The 17,367-nt window shown below is 37.2% G+C and overlaps 1 protein-coding gene across 2 annotated transcripts; it reads left to right on the top strand.

Annotated features, from left to right (window-relative positions):
• Positions 1-835: 835 nt before the first annotated feature.
• Positions 836-16,135, top strand: LOC139969938 (calumenin-B-like). Of its 2 annotated transcripts, none has more exons than XM_071975360.1 (6): positions 836-1,222; positions 5,056-5,137; positions 7,973-8,084; positions 8,690-8,923; positions 9,792-9,994; positions 13,874-16,135. In XM_071975360.1, the coding sequence occupies exons 1-6, from the start codon at positions 858-860 to the stop codon at positions 13,976-13,978; spliced, it is 1,101 nt and encodes a 366-aa protein (XP_071831461.1). In that variant the 5' UTR covers positions 836-857; the 3' UTR covers positions 13,979-16,135. The 2 variants fall into 2 exon arrangements, with proteins under 2 accessions (XP_071831461.1, XP_071831460.1); XM_071975359.1 differs by having other exon boundaries at positions 9,789-9,994.
• Positions 16,136-17,367: the final 1,232 nt, after the last annotated feature.

Below are 17,367 nucleotides of genomic sequence, written 5' to 3'. Positions count from 1 at the left end.
TCATTTTTCGATATTAATTGTTAGAAACTAACAGTACTATAATCTTGAAACGGCTTCAGTTATCTTGCTATATAAATTTACAGAGGTAAAAAGCACAGCACTCAAGCGCATTCTCACACAAAATCTTTCCTGTGGTTTCTATCCGTAAATTACACCAAAACCCTACAACCACGTAACATGCGATTTTCCTCAAATCATTTTTGCGCAGAAAACCAATAAACCCATTTACCATTCCGTTATTCATTCTATCTCTTCTCACCACCGTCCTTCGTTGTCATTCGTTGTCATTCGCTGTCATTCGCTGTCATTCGCAAATGATAATTTACCCTGTACAAAGTCAATTGTCATTCGGTCATTCGCTGTCATTCGTTTTAGTTTGTCCCACTTTTAACATTCTCCCCTTCCCATCAAATCCTACCCTTCCATCACTTCCCCTTCATCTATTGCCTCACTCTCTTTCGAGTTTGCAATTTTTGGTAACAATTGCATCAGTTTCCCTTTGTGAATGTCCTGAATTCCAAACCGTCTTGCTGTATCACGCCTTACATTTTTTGTTCTAGAAATAGCCTGCCACGTCGCTGGATGAGCTTCCAGAAAATTCCCCTCAAAAAGTTGCAAGGGTAGCAAAAGTTTGTTTGGGGTTTTGACCATATGACTTATTTTATCCAATCAGTTGCCCTCATCTTTACACTCTCACGGCTCGGCCAATTACAATGAAGTTTGAAAGTTCTGTTCACTTTCACTGCGATACTTTCTAAGAAGCTCTTTGATTGGTTTAAAGAGACGAGCCCCAAAAACATGCATCTGATTGGCTTTTCAGCTGATGGAGCATATCATAGTTTTAGGACACGTAACCCATGTGTATCCGACCAGTGGGTATAAAAATTGACAGGTCTTCTTGGATATTCAGGATTTCGATTCGTTCGTCAGGTGAGAAAAGTGCATTCAGTCAGTATTCATATCGATTGTTATTAACAATGGATTATTTTCGTTCGGCAATTACCCTCGCTTTCATTCTTACTAGCCTAGTCAATACAGTATTTACAAAGGCAACCCTAGATCATGGCGCTCGTGTACACAATCCTGAAAAACTTAGTAGCCAGGAACATTTTGATGGCCACAATGAACACAACGCAGCCTATGACCACGACGCGTTCTTGGGTGAAAATGAAGCGAGGCAGTTCGAACATCTGACCCCACAGCAAAGTCGAGGAAGGCTTGGGTAAGTGACCGTAGAAGTATAAACATTCTTAGACCTTGTCAACAGTTTAAATTTGGTCTAGGCTGGACCTTGTGTAATTCCATTTTTGTGTACAGTAGGCTACCGTCCTGACCAGCCTTGTACCATATTTACTTGCCTTACCCTATTACTAGTACTAGTTATACACAAGCCTAGGTTACAGTAATCGTGAATATCAAACAAGTTTTAATTTACATTTAATGTCATTCTTCCACCATGAAGACTTCGCTGAATAGAAGGCTAAGTATTTCAAATACAAATGTTACAATAGGCCAAGGCTGCCTAACCAAGAACTGATGCCATGGCTTTTGGAGTGTAAAGCTGTGCCACACAAAGTTTAGTTTAGTTTAGTAGAAAAAAAGGATCAGGAGGGACACTTAAGTCCCCATCAAGGACCCTATAGAGAGAGAATAAAAAACTGAAGACACAGACACTCAGACCCGATTACAATGCTTAAAGTGCTTGTCCAAAGCATTCTTAAACCCATTCACACTACTTGCAAGTACAACTTTCTCAGGCAAACTATTCCACTCATTCACAACCCTATTAGAAAAAAAGTTATGCCAAATATTAATCCTACTATGCGACTTTTGGAGTTTAAGACAATGACCTCTAGTACAACTACTGTTTGAAAACAAGAAAAAATCGGTAAAGGATAAATTGTCGAAACCATACACAATCTTGAAAACCTGGCAATCGACAGTTGTAACCGCCTATAATAAGAAACCCTCTTTAAGGAACTAATCATCCTAGTAGCCCTCCTCAGGACCTTTTCAAGTACTTCCTTATCCTTAGCAAAGTAAGGGTTCCAAGCCTGCACAGCATACTCCAGATGAGGCCTAACCAACTGCTTATAAAGCCTAACTACGATGTCCTCTTTCAGAAAACTGAAGTTCCTCTTGATCATACCCAAAACCCTATTACCTCTTTTAGCAGCTTCAAGACGATGTTTAGAAGGTTGCAGAGATGAGTCAATGTAGATACCTAGGTCTCTTTCAACAGAGACCTCCTCTAAATCCACACCATTAAGATTGTATGTAAACTTTTGGTTACTACTACCTATGTGCATTACCTTACATTTGTCAATATTAAAAAGCATTTGCCCATAGGCGTACGAGGCGGGGGGCAGGGGGGGCAGACTGCCCCCCCCCAAATTTCCAGAGGACAAGAAATTCAGGCAAAAGTCCTGAAAAATTCGGGCAGCCTAAGAGGAGAAAAAATATATATTTTTTTTTTCTCCTCTTAGGCTGCCCGAATTGTTCAGGACTTTTGCCCGAATTTCTTGCCCGAATTTCTTGTCCTCTGGAAATATATATATATATGAAGCTGCTAAAAGAGGTAATATTTCCGTGTAACACCACCGTAAGCGCAGTTCATATATATATATATATAAATATGCAGTAGCTTGCCCGAATCTTTTTCAAATTTTTGCCCGACAATTCCATGATTTTTTTTATTTAGCATCATGATGCCCGAATATTTCCGTGTAACACCACCGTAAGCGCAGTTCATCTGGGCTACCACGCTTTTGGCACGATCAATTTTTTTCTAACTAGTCAATTGTATACCTGGACCAAGGGCGGCGGAACCGGGGGAGCACAGGGGGCACGTGCCCCCCACTTTTCCTGAGGTTAAAAATGTGCCTTTTTTCTACATAAAAATTGAGGTGCCTCAAGTTAGTAAGAGGCCAGGGAACCAGAATGAACACTCGGGAAGGGCCGTTTCCGGCCATCTGAGGAGTTTGTTAAACCAAAAATTTTCTAGTACGCTCCGCGCCAACCGATGGTGGCGCTCCGTTCAGATAGTCGTGCATACAACTTTGCAAATCCTGGCTAAGCCCGTGACTTTTAATGAATTTCTGTGGGTCAAAGTCAAAGCTATTTCGAATGAAAAAGATTTGTTTAGATATTAACAAGAAAAAAACTCTAATTCGGAAGATTCCTACATTAGCAACTAGCATGATTTCACCTCATTTTGTCTAAAAAGAAAACTTGTTCTTTGTTTCCCAATTTGCGCATTGGATATTGCAGTGCTAGTATGCATATTTTCTTTTAGGGGGGGGGGGGGGCGGCGTTGATGGAGTGATGTGTTTACACAAATAAGATAATACAATAAGAGTTATAAAGGGTACTAAATATAAGGCTGCATCAGTCCAATCGAATATCTGCAAAGTGCCCTTTGATGTCGGTGCCCCCCCCCCAAGATTAAAAGTGCTTCCGCTGCCCTTGACCTGGACATCCCCAACATGAGTGTATATAAGAAACGTATTCTTGTTCATGGATGGTGGGGGGGGGTGCCTACAAGCCTAGAAGTACACGTTTATCATATTCTTTGTTATATTTTATACTTTTTTGTGAGACAAATTGCAGTCTCACCCGACACAGCGACATTATCCCGCCTACGTGTCGTTGAACAATTTATGTTTTTCTGGAGGTAGCTGAGTACTGTGTTAAAATAATAAATAAGGTAACTAAATAGGAGCTTCAAAAATGTACTGTCCCATTTTTCCCCTTCAAAGTGATGTTACCATTTTTTCTTCTTCTAATTTACCAAATTTTTGGGGAAGTGTAAATTTCTAAATCGTGAGATTATAAAATAAAGAATGTTTAGATGCAACTTGCAAGGCCTCAGAAGTGCCGTTTCCGGCAATCTGAGAGGCATTGTGTGCCAAAAATTTTCTTGTACGCTACGCGCCAACCGATGGTGGCGCTCCGCTTAGATAGTGTCACGGGAACTTTCGGGCACAAAAAGTTCTGCCCCCCCAAACTGAAATGGTCCCGTACGCCTATGCATTTGCCACCCCTGAGACCAGGAAAAAATCTTATCCATATCCGCTTGAAATTTCTTCTTGAAAGTGGCTTATGAACTGAGCTCTGGTCTAAATTGCATAAACTGTGTAGTCAGTTCCCCAAAAAGTCTAACAAACGGGACTCAGTTTTTATGAAATTGTAGAGAATAATCTACATATATGCCATAGACCTACAATATAGGCAAATTGCTATACGATTCGAATATATGTATGTAGCACTAGCAGTGTTGTAAACAGGAACCATAGAACATTATAAGAGAAAAACTTCAGAGACTTCAAAAGTTATACGCAGTAATGTTTGGTTATTGACTCCAAACAGTGTATTGAAATGCAAGAAACAATCACTAGTACAAAGAGATGGAGAGTGTAATTATATATATCCCTATTCAATGAAGTCAGATAACACTCTGCTGATAAACAGCATTGTATAATGAATACACAGTACTCTTCTGGTCAATTAGGGGGTCTAGAACAAAGTCAGCCATTATGACATCATCTAATGGGTAGGGCTTATCTTATGTACTGTGGTTTGGGATTGATACACTTTGTTACCAGGGGGTTTACTATATAGTTGCTTATCATTTCATGCAAAATTTTAATACTAAAGTATTCCCTGAATTTTTCCTATCCCTTATCTAAGTTGGTTTGATACATGTCTTTACTCTCACCTGATGTTGAGGGTAAGTTTTCTATCTGATCTGACATATCATAAACCATTGCATTCAGTGTATGCTCCTGTCCTTGACAATGTAAAGTAAGTCTTTTATTCATACACAGCACTTACATGTTACTGCTATTTATGTTACCTGTAAATGTGATGAAATTAATTGCTCCCTGGTGTTGGTTTACCACCTAATATTCCTCTCTGTTTATACTAGTTATACAGGGTTTCCCCTGGTATTCATTATTCATCTTTCAGCCAGTGTTTGAATGACATATGTTTACAATGATGGTGAATGTTTACTTTTTATGTAATTCTTTATTTGTTGTTCCCTTTTCCTTGCAGCAAAATTGTTGATAAGATAGACAAGAATGGAGATGGCTTTGTGTCCGATATGGAACTGAAAGACCAAATCCATCACAATCAGGTAATTATAGCAATTTTTTGCTTTGAAAGTTATTCTTGGTTACCCGACAACTGACAGCATTTCAGCAGATTTTCATGGTAGTAAGGCCATGGAATGTGAAACAATGATGCTTTGCAATCAGAATGTTCTGGTTTCAATACCAACTCGGGTCATAGTACGTTGCGCTTGTCATCCAAGAGCAACCTCTGGTTTGAAATGACTTTCAAAATTGAAGAGATTCCAAATTTGAGTTAAAATGTTGAAATGGAAGCCACCTAACCTGAAAGTTGTAATCTATAAGCCCTTGCAGGCTTTTCTTACATTGGTAGTCACTCTAGCGTGGTAAAAAACATAGCTGCCTGCCTGAAAAGTAGTGTTCGACCGAAAATCAGTTAGATAATTGGCATCAGGCTGATTATCAGACGATCGGTAAATAACCGACATGGGCAAAATCCATTGCGCTACCGATTATTTGGAACCGATTATTATGTTCCACATAAAGGATTGTATTTCTCCGCGCTTTTGATTCACCACAACCACCACGGGAGAAGAATGTAGATCATTCGATTAAATGCTATTCAAAGCCTGGAAGGTGCACTAATGTACAGTGTAATTGTATCGCAAGTCCCTCAATAACCCTTACCCAACACGAATAACTATTAAGTATTCGCTAAGTATTCGCTAAGTATTCGAATAGCTATGTAGTTGGTATTTCAAAAATTTAAGCATTCAGACTTTAGAATAACTAATTGAATACTTAAAATAACTATTCCAATAGGTATTCGAATACTTCTTTCCTTCGAATGCTTAGAGAATGCTAAATATAGCTATTCCAATAAGTATTCGAACACCTATTTCATTGAATGCCTATTCGAATACTTATTTCCTTTGTAAGATGGTCAGCTCTTACATAAAGTTTTGTTTTGTACCATAGTTTTACTTGTTTATTAGGTGCATTGTGCACTGAACAGAGGGGCTATACATTTGTACAGTATATTTGTATGTTGTCTTGTGGATTAAAACCTCTACACTTCTACCTCTTCTAGGTTGCTAGGCAACTATCTTGTTCTTCCTGGAAATTAGCTCTCACAGGAAATGGGGTCTGTGTGTGTATATTTTAGTAACAAAGGGAGTTTTGTGAGGGGTATAAAGGAGTTAGGCAGTTGGCTATAAGTATCTGAGCAAGGCAGTTGCAAAAGAAGAGAAAGATAGTTTTAATGGCTGGATAGTTTGTTTTAAACCTTAATTTACATAGTTCAAGTTACTGTAGTCCTTATCATTTTATGGAAGTTGTGATATTCAACTGACAGTCTGGGACACTATTTTATTATAAAGGATATTATTTTACAATAAAGTATATTCCGGGACACCATTTCTTATAAAGGACATTATTTTACTACAGAGGATATTGACATTATTTTACTGAAGGATACCCTGCGACACCATTGCTTATAAATTGAAGGATAATACTTTGTTGGGATCGGACATTCATAATACCATTTATTGTGTTTAACTATTTCTGATGTTGTGGAATATCTGATGTCGTGGAAGATATGATGTCGTAGAATACTTGATGTCACCAGCAGGCCAACTCACCAGAACAGACTTTTAAATTAAGTGTATTTTACTTTAACATTTGGGTGTGACCTCACGACTGTAAGTTATTTTATTTAATTCTTTGACTGGGCCCAGATCAGCTGAATATTGTTTGTTATTCATAATTATAATTTCTTTTGATCCAATCCGGTTGAGTTTTCCAGTTTTGATGTGTCTGCTCTGTGTTTGGTCTTCTAACCAAACCCAGAGTTCTCTGATCAAGAACAAACATTTTTCTTCAGTGGCTAACACCCTTACACTTTGAACAGCGCAAAAATATTTGAAATATACCGCGGAGGATTTAATAGCTGAAGCGTTTCCAAAATTTCATCGATCATATTCATAAGACCTACTGTTTTAGTATTCTGTGCTTAATACTCCATTTCAAATAGATATTTATTCCTCGTGAATGTAATTCAACTTTTAATAGCAGATTTAATCAAGAAGCTAGGACAACAAGCTGGCCAAATTCCTAACTCTCCTTACTTGGAACTAATTAGCATACAACTATTCAATAAGTATTCAAGTAAGTATTCAGAAACCTGTTAAGCCTTCATAACATAACTAATTAGCATACAAGTATTCGAATACTAGCGAATAAGTATTCGAATAACTATAAGTATTCGTCAGAGCCGAATTATTTAAATGAGCGAATACTTATATGTAAATGAGCTAAGTATTCAAATAGCTATTCCAAAAGCTACTCGAATACCTATTCGAATAGCTATTCGAAGAGCTATTCGAATACCTATTCGAATACCTAACAGGTATTCGAATACTTAACTCATTTACATAATTCGGCTCTGACGAAGGCTTATAGTTATTCGTATAAGTATTCGAATACTTATTTTGTACTGTGTGTTATACGGTAGATTTTCTGAATACTAAGGAAATCTTTGAATACTTATCGAATACTTATCGAATATATTCGTGTTAGGTAAGGGAAGGTTAGGGAGAACAAAGTAATTAAGTTTTTTCCCTAATGTTGAAGTACCATGTAATGTCAGAATGCACTTTGAACTCCAGTAAAAGTACCCCTTTCCCAAAGTTTCTCTAAGAATGTCAAACACAATAAGTAAAGGCCCAAAGCTCAATGACTGTCCTAACATTTTGTAGTGCCCTTGCAGTGCTTAACATTATATATGCAAGAAATTTCAGGAATGATGTTGTTTCCTGTTTCTGTGTTTCAATTTAAGAAATTCCACGTACCATTTTGCATAAAAGATATTCTTACAGGATTGTTTGTGTTCCTCTCAACAGAATCGTTACATGTACAGAGATGCTGACAGATTATGGAAAGGTCAAAACCAGAATGGAGATAGCAAAATTACCTGGCATGAATACAATCAGACGACCTACAGTGGCATGAGTGGTATGTTATTGTTTGCAGAGATGCACTGGAATTGACTTGCCCTGTAGCTTGCTTTTGTCTGCCCAGGTCTTAGGATCTGCCATCAAAATAGCTAAAGCTTCAAGAAATGTTAGCAAAGAAACCCTGGTGAAATTGTATATGACTTTAATACCAAAGCTAAAAAGTAAGTCAGAATTCGCTTTAAACGGTCTTTTCTCACTCAGGGAGTAGGCTTCAGTTCCGAGGGTATTTTAAGTAACATCAGCGATGATTGTTTGTGTGGTAGTCATCGGTTGGGTAACATACAACACACCGATAAGGAAATATTAAAGGGAAGGGGAAATGCATTAATTGTGATTTAATATTAATAATCTTGAAAACAATTAGTTTGATAAGAGAGTATAGTGATAACTGCATTATAATGGTAGATTATAAAAGAGACTAAGAATCATTAACAGTGTGGTAACATATTTACAATCTCTGCTATCATTGAATTATTTTCTTTCTCTCTTCTAGCCCCTCCACATGCCCTTCCCCACCAATCCTACTGTATATTCCTGTATAAACTATTTCAGTTGCTTGCCCTCTTGTAATACTTTCCTCTTAATTTTCTTTCTTCCTTGTAGAGGAAGACCTTGTTAAGACTTACACTGGACAAGACTTTGTTAAAAGGCTGAGAAGGGACCGTGCCCGGTGGAAGTTAGCCGACATAGACAGAACTGGAGATCTCAACCAGGAGGAATACACAGCTTTCTTGCATCCAGAGGGCTTTGATCACATGAAGGATTTGGTTGCCGAAGAAACATTGGAGGATATGGACAAGGATAAAGATGGATTAGTTTCACTGGAAGAATTTATTTGTTAGTTCATTATTTCTACTGCTTTTAGTAAGAGAGAAGCATTTATGGCAGAGTTGCTCATAAGGGTGACCTACAGGCCAAATCTAGTCTGGAAAAAAGGAAACAACACACAATCTTGTATGCATATGGTGGGTCTGAGGCTTGAGGAGAGAAAGTGTATTATATAGTGAGATTTATGGTTCTGTCCAGCCATTTGCTCCAACCAATTGATCTATTTGGCCCCTATAGGGACTTATTTGAGAACCCCTGATTTATTGCTTGCCAAAGATCAAATTACAGACCAAACAGAATATATATATCGTTTCTAAGGCAATATGAAGATCCAATTAACACTTTTTGCATATTAGACTAACCAGTCCAGCCATTTGATTTGATATGCCTCACATTAATTGTCAATACTTCAAATAAAAGTGAGGTAGAAATACAACCTGATCTGGCAGCATATAATTCTTCTTTTTTTTTTAAACAGGCAATGATATATCAAAAATCTCTTCCATAATTAAAAGAGATCTGCTTCAATTATGTTAATTAAAGTTTCGAAACCAATAGAACATCAGGTTAAAGACAACAAATATAGAAATTGAATGGTAGGCACTGAGTGGACTTTTACTCTCAGTGAACAATTGTTGAAGTCACTACTACAGTTGTGAAATGATTTTAAGTCAACAAGGAAATTTAGTAATCATATTTTGATCTCTTACGTGGCCTGGTCTTAGCAGTCAGCTGTTGAAATATTGATTGATCGCTGCAGCCCTGTCAGATCCTAGAGATCTCATGGAAGCCTTTCACACAGATGCTTGAAATTAAGATAATACGTCACAGTAGAATGAAACACACATTAGGTTGCCTTCTGATCTTTTATCAGCAGCTGATCTACTGGCTCGAGAAGATCCAGATGGCCCTGAACCCGAATGGCTGGCTAATGAAAGAAATTACTTCATGGTAGCCAGGGACCAGAACGGTGACGGCAAGTTGAACCTTTCTGAGGTTAGGGAGTATATATTCCCGACAGACCACGATCCAGCTGAAGCAGAAATGAAACATCTTCTGTATGAAGCTGACGAGGACAAAGTAAGTGTTTGAACTTCATCATAAACTACATGACATAGGAACCTTGTTAACTTCATATACTACATGACATAGGAACCATGACAGAAGAATGACAGAACCATGACAGTAGCATGTGAACTTTATATACTACATGACATAGGAACCATGACAGTAGCGTGTGAACTTTATATACTACATGACATAGGAACCATGACAGAAGCATGACAAAACCATTACAGTAGCATGTGAACTTTATATACTACAATCATAGGAACCATGACAGTAGCGTGTGAACTTTATATACTACATGACGTAGGAACCATGACAGTAGCATGTGAACTTTATATACTACAATCATAGGAACCATGACAGTAGCGTGTGAACTTTATATACTACATGACATAGGAACCATGACAGTAGCGTGTGAACTTTATATACTACATGACATAGGGACCATGACAGTTGCGTGTGAACTTTATATGCTACATGATCTAGGAACCATAACAGTAGTGTGTGAACTTTATATGCCACATGACCTAGGAACCATGACAGTAGCGTGTGAACTTTATATGCCACATGACCTAGGAACCATGACAGTAGGGTGTGAACTTTATATGCTACATGACATAGGAACCATGACAGTAGCGTGTGAACTTTATATACTACATGACATAGGGACCATGACAGTTGCGTGTGAACTTTATATGCTACATGATCTAGGAACCATGACAGTAGTGTGTGAACTTTATATGCCACATGACCTAGGAACCATGACAGTAGCGTGTGAACTTTATATGCCACATGACCTAGGAACCATGACAGTAGGGTGTGAACTTTATATGCTACATGACCTAGGAACCATGACAGTAGGGTGTGAACTTTATATACTACATGACATAGGAACCATGACAGTAGCATGTGAACTTTATATACTACATGACATAGGAACCATGACAGTAGCATGTGAACTTCATATACTACATGACATAGGAACCATGACAGTAGCGTGTGAACTTTATATACTACATGACATAGGAACCATGACAGTAGCGTGTGAACTTTATATACTACATGACATAGGAACCATGAGAGTAGCGTGTGAACTTTATATACTACAATCATAGGAACCATGACAGTAGCGTGTGAACTGTATATACTACAATCATAGGAACCATGACAGTAGCGTGTGAACTTCATACTACATGACATAGGAACCATGACAGTTGCGTGTGAACTTTATATGCTACATGATCTAGGAACCATGACAGTAGCGTGTGAACTTTATATACTACAAGACATAGGAACCATGACAGTAGCATGTGAACTTTATATACTACATGACATAGGGACCATGACAGTAGCGTGTGAACTTTATATACTACATGACATAGGAACCATGACAGTAGCGTGTGAACTTTATATACTACATGACATAGGAACCATGACAGTAGCGTGTGAACTTAATATACTACATGACATAGGAACCATGACAGTAGCGTGTGAACTGTATATACTACAATCATAGGAACCATGACAGTAGCGTGTGAACTTTATATACTACATGACATAGGAACCATGACAGTAGCGTGTGAACTTTATATACTACATGACATAGGAACCATGACAGTAGCGTGTGAACTTTATATACTACATGACATAGGAACCATGACAGTAGCGTGTGAACTTAATATACTACATGACATAGGAACCATGACAGTAGCGTGTGAACTTTATATACTACATGACATAGGAACCATGACAGTAGCGTGTGAACTTCATACTACATGACATAGGAACCATGACAGTAGCGTGTGAACTTTATATACTACATGACATAGGAACCATGACAGTAGTGTGTGAACTTTATATACTACATGACATAGGAACCATGACAGTAGCGTGTGAACTTTATATACTACATGACATAGGAACCATGACAGTAGCGTGTGAACTTCATACTACATGACATAGGAACCATGACAGTAGCGTGTAAACTTCATACTACATGACATAGGAACCATGACAGTATCATGTGAACTTTATATGCCACATGACCTAGGAACCATGACAGTAGCGTGTGAACTTTATATACTACAAGACATAGGAACCATGACAGTATCATGTGAACTTTATATGCCACATGACCTAGGAACCATGACAGTAGGGTGTGAACTTTATATGCTACATGACCTAGGAACCATGACAGTAGCATGTGAACTTTATATACTACATGACATAGGAACCATGACAGTAGCATGTGAACTTTATATACTACATGACATAGGAACCATGACAGTAGCGTGTGAACTTTATATACTACATGACATAGGAACCATGACAGTAGTGTGTGAACTTTATATACTACATGACATAGGAACCATGACAGTAGCATGTGAACTTTATATACTACATGACATAGGAACCATGACAGTAGCGTGTGAACTTTATATACTACATGACATACTGTAGGAACCATGACAGTAGCGTGTGAACTTTATATACTACATGACATAGGAACCATGACAGTAGTGTGTGAACTTTATATACTACATGACATAGGAACCATGACAGTAGCGTGTGAACTTAATATACTACATGACATAGGAACCATGACAGTAACATGTGAACTTTATATACTACATGACATAGGAACCATGACAGTAGCGTGTGAACTTTATATACTACATGACATAGGAACCATGACAGTAGTGTGTGAACTTTATATACTACATGACATAGGAACCATGACAGTAGTGTGTGAACTTTATATACTACATGACATAGGAACCATGACAGTAGCGTGTGAACTTTATATACTACATGACATAGGAACCATGACAGTAGTGTGTGAACTTTATATACTACATGACATAGGAACCATGACAGTAGCATGTGAACTTTATATACTACATGACATAGGAACCATGACAGAATCCAGGAAGTGACTGGTACAAAATGTAACTTATCTGGACCATACTCCACTCCACTTTATATTTTTTTCTTTCTTGAGAATCCCAAATTTCATAAACTTTCAACTTTCTACACAAAATGTATACATTCAATTAATTGCTGAATCAAACTGTTTTGGTGTTTTAAGCATTTATAAATCTTTATATACATGACAGATGAAAGCAGCATGTAGCTTGGTAAAGGGAATCTATAGAGTTAGCCTTAAAGTGGATAATGAACTTGCTATATGGGATTGAACGCAGGGAATGCCTGCCTCCCCTCCCCCCCCTTGTCCTCCTTCTAAAAAACTTCTCTCTGATTGAAACTGCTGCTTATTTGCAAATTGGTTGCATCTTTTGAGGCAGAAGGATCCATCTTTTCATTTTAGTAGTTTGTGACATCTGCAATGACCTCTAAAATGGTCAGTTCGAATGACATTTTTTTAAACACATCAGCTTTCTTCAATTTTAAAAGGATTGGTTTAATGGATGACGGTAGTCCGTGGTACATCATTGCATGAAATGTAGACTTATGCATTCGTTTTAGTTTTTGTTGTTGTGCAGTTTCAATGGACTGTCAGGATGAATGACATACTCGAAACTGGTATCATCAACTAAAAGGTATCATCAACATATCTAGGTATCATCAACATATAGGTATCATCAACATATATAGGTATAATGAACATACATATGTATCATCAACATATAAAATCATATAAAGGTATCATCAACATATAAGGGTATCATCAACATATAGGTATCATTAACATAAATAGGTATCATCAACATAAATAGGTATAATCAACATAAATAGGTATCATCAACATAAAAGTATCATCAACATAAATGTTCCACAAATAATCTGTTTCTCCAGGATTTGGCAGCTCTGCCGTTACCAGTATTAATTCCATTACTGTATTTACACTGTTCTTTATTTCTTTGTTTTCAGGACGGATTATTGACTAAGCAAGAAATCGTGAATAAGTATGATCTATTCGCGGGAAGTCAGGCAACAGATTTTGGTCAAGCCATCAAGGATCATGATGAGTTTTAATCTGACATTTGGTGAAGGACCTCTCATCCTATGAGAAGGTTAACTTTTGTTTAAATCAGTCATTTCGTCAATGTCATTTGTGTGTTTGATTTATGTTTGGTTTGCTAACTTCTTTATGACAGCTATTTATATTTTATAATTTCCTATCTTTTTATAACCTTTTGTTTTCCCCCTCCGATTGACTTTGGGTGAGTTTTATTTTCATGTTGGTTTACTTCATTTTATTTAACAATGTTCAACTTGTTAAGTTGTTATCATGTCAAGGTTATATCCATGAGTTTATGGTTGTCTCTCTCTTACGTGCACTTTAGTCACACCTGCTTCTCTGTCAGTTGAATATGAAGCTGAGGTCAGAAAGTATTTTTGCAGCTACTTGCTCTATTTTGAACATTTTCCCTAGTGTATTATGAATTTGGCACAGTTATTTTGTGCAGTGCGCTCTCCATCTCTGTTACGGTATTTTCTATTTTCAGGCAACGTCAGTTTCTAACCAGACATGGTTACTACTGGCAAGGGATATTAGTTATATTAACTTGCTTGTAAGACATTTTCAACCAGTTTGAAAATATTGGATGTTAAGCTTTAAAATACGTTGGAATGTACATATTTGAAATCGTCTAATACTGAAACAACTCCTGTTAGTTTCTTTAATTCATCTACACAGTCAGCCATACACCATCGTGGAAATGCTTTGTTTACAAATCATCTGGTAGTAACAAATTTAACTAATTAATTACATATGTTCAACAGAGCAGTCTAGTGTTTTGGAATACCTCACCTACAAAAAGTGGTGCAGTTTGTGAAATAAATTTATTTCAAGAGTGGTGCAGTAATTAAGAGTTCACTAAAACATGTTTGGTGGTGCAATGGTTTGCATTACTTCACAAATCGCATGGTAGTTAAATGGACTATAAAATATTTCAATGTTTCAGGTTAGTGGTGCAGGATAGTAGAATGCTTTACCCAACAACCGGTGCAGTATTTGTGAAACAATTAAAACATGTAGATTGGAATTCATAGCATGTATATTTCCTAAATTTCTATTCAAACGATTTCATCTGCTTCTTTTGGAACATTAATGCAACAATATACCTTGAATAAATCAGGTTTTTAAACCCTTTTCTGACAAACTTTAAAGAATAGTTGAGAATATTTCCACATTTTCTGTGATCATACCCAAAGACTCAGCAAGACTGCCAAACTGTTGGCTTAACTGCTTTAAAACTTGATAGAAAGTTGTGTTTGAGTGTAACCCCAACCACGGTATATTCTTTGTGGTAGAGAGACATGTTTGTGACATCAGAGATTCACATTGTCTAGATTCTAAATGATAGTAAAGTCAGCTTTGCTGGATCCTGTTTCCAACAGGACCTTCCCAGCAAGTACAGGTTATACAATTTCAGACCATTCACACAGTCAGCATTCTTCAATTTATCCACTCCTAATCTGTGAATAAAATCAACTTTTGGCAAAAGGATATATTTTATTTTTAATTCTTGCCATCATGATATATGTTTGATGCTATCTCTGCAATGTTTTTAATCTTGCCAGTTACAGAGATGATATAATATTTTATATATATATTTTTTGTATGTCTTCTTTCATAATGTTTGAATTTTTAGATCTTAAAATCAGCCTGTTTACAGATCCCTGTAGATCACTTCAAATTGGTCCGAGGCCACGTGACCGATGCAGGTGTGGCTAATGTGTGATGTGTAAAGGTTAGAAGGGAGTGGGAGGGTGATAATCCGAACAGATAAAAAGGAATTTTTCTCAAAGTTGTCCATGAAAGAGTATTTTCTCAGACTCCCCCTGTCACTCACCTGATGTGAGAGATTATTTTCCCCTATGCAACATTTTAAGCTGCCATCACTGTCTGACATTCCTCATCCATTTATGTATTTAATAAGGACAACAGTCCTACCCACCAAAGCTATACAAACACTAAAGAAGTCAATGTACAATTAATTCAAGTCAGAACCATGCATATTTACATTATCATCAATTCTTTATACCTTCGTGTGTCAAACTTTAATTATGATGATTTAGAACAAACTTCTTCTGTGTTGAGCATCATTATGACTGTTCGGTTACAGCACATGCTATCGATCCGAGGGAGCCTGTCGATTTATGTATCACTACGACTTGGGTTAGCAACAGCTACAAACAATATGCCGGTAAAGGCTCGAGTTTGTGCAACGTATGTATCGTTAACTTTACAACAGCCTATTACATAACGATTGCCGAATAAGCTAACTAAGCACGCTAACTTGAGGCCTAGGGTACCTTATTCATAAATTCTATGTGTAAGAATTACATAAAATCATACATGCTATGCAAGTCATTTTTCTTATATTTTAGGTCTGATTATATGTGTTTGTAAATTGTATTGTGTGTTTTTGTGATATCCAATGAACAAATCCATGCATTTGGCTTTTTTTTAACATGAATTTTACTAGTTAATAAAAGTCCGTTTGTGACTGGTAGACGTCAGAAGTTGTCAATAAAATAAGGAAGAAAAAAATGGTTGATTTATTCACTTTTTCGTGTTTTTCTTCAGTCATACATGTTTTTCAGTCATACATGTTTTTCAGTCATACATGTTTTTCTTCAGTCATACACTTCTCCGTGAAAAATGGCATACAGTAGAAGAAGTCCAAGGTTATCAAATTGAGCTGGAAAGGTGTTGCCATCACTCCAAACGAAGTTATTCGTCTTCTCCGTGAAAGATTTAAAAATGGATAGAATACTGGCAGTAAGATACGAAATCTCATACGACGTCTAACTGCGGTTCCTTCGTAGATGGATTAATAAAAAATTAATGATGTTAAAACTATAATGGAACGTGGTGTACGAATTCAGAAGCTAAGAAGTTTTTTTCTTAGAATAATAATAATAAATGAAGCTCTCCTCTTCAGACCACGTGGGTGCCAAGAATTTCATTATTATGTTTAGTTGATAATTGAGCATTAGTATGAGTAGTCGTCCATATATATAAAGCACGTCAAAGCCTTCGTTGTACGAATTCAGAAGCTAAACAATTGCAAAGGATTTGAAAATTATTTTTCTTAAAAAGAATAATAGATGTAGATCTCCTCTCCAGACCATGTGGGTGCCAAGAGTTTCATTATTGTGTTTAATTGAGAATAAGTATGAGTAGTCGTCAATATATACATACAACACGTCAAAGCTTTCGTTGTGCGAATCAGTGGCGTAGGAAGGTACTTTTGAGTGGGGGGGGGGGGGCTGAAGACTGATGGCCGGCCCGGGGGAGGGGTCTAAGGGGAGGGTGTCCCCTCCCCTTTGGATTTTTTTTGCATTTCCAGGTGGCCTCAGATGCAATTTGATGCAATATAGCACACTTCAACCCACCCACTCCATTTTGTATA

Source organism: Apostichopus japonicus, chromosome 7, assembly GCF_037975245.1.
Source record: "Apostichopus japonicus isolate 1M-3 chromosome 7, ASM3797524v1, whole genome shotgun sequence".
NCBI lineage: Eukaryota > Metazoa > Echinodermata > Holothuroidea > Aspidochirotida > Stichopodidae > Apostichopus > Apostichopus japonicus.
This window is presented reverse-complemented; position numbering and strand designations above follow the sequence as displayed.

Coding starts and splice junctions, on each gene's coding strand:
- LOC139969938 (XM_071975359.1), top strand. CDS start 858: ATGTGTATCCGACCAGTGGGTATAAAAATTGACAGGTCTTCTTGGATA. Junction 1,223..5,055: donor CAAAGTCGAGGAAGGCTTGG/GTAAGTGACCGT, acceptor TTTTCCTTGCAG/CAAAATTGTTGATAAGATAG. Junction 5,138..7,972: donor ACCAAATCCATCACAATCAG/GTAATTATAGCA, acceptor TCCTCTCAACAG/AATCGTTACATGTACAGAGA.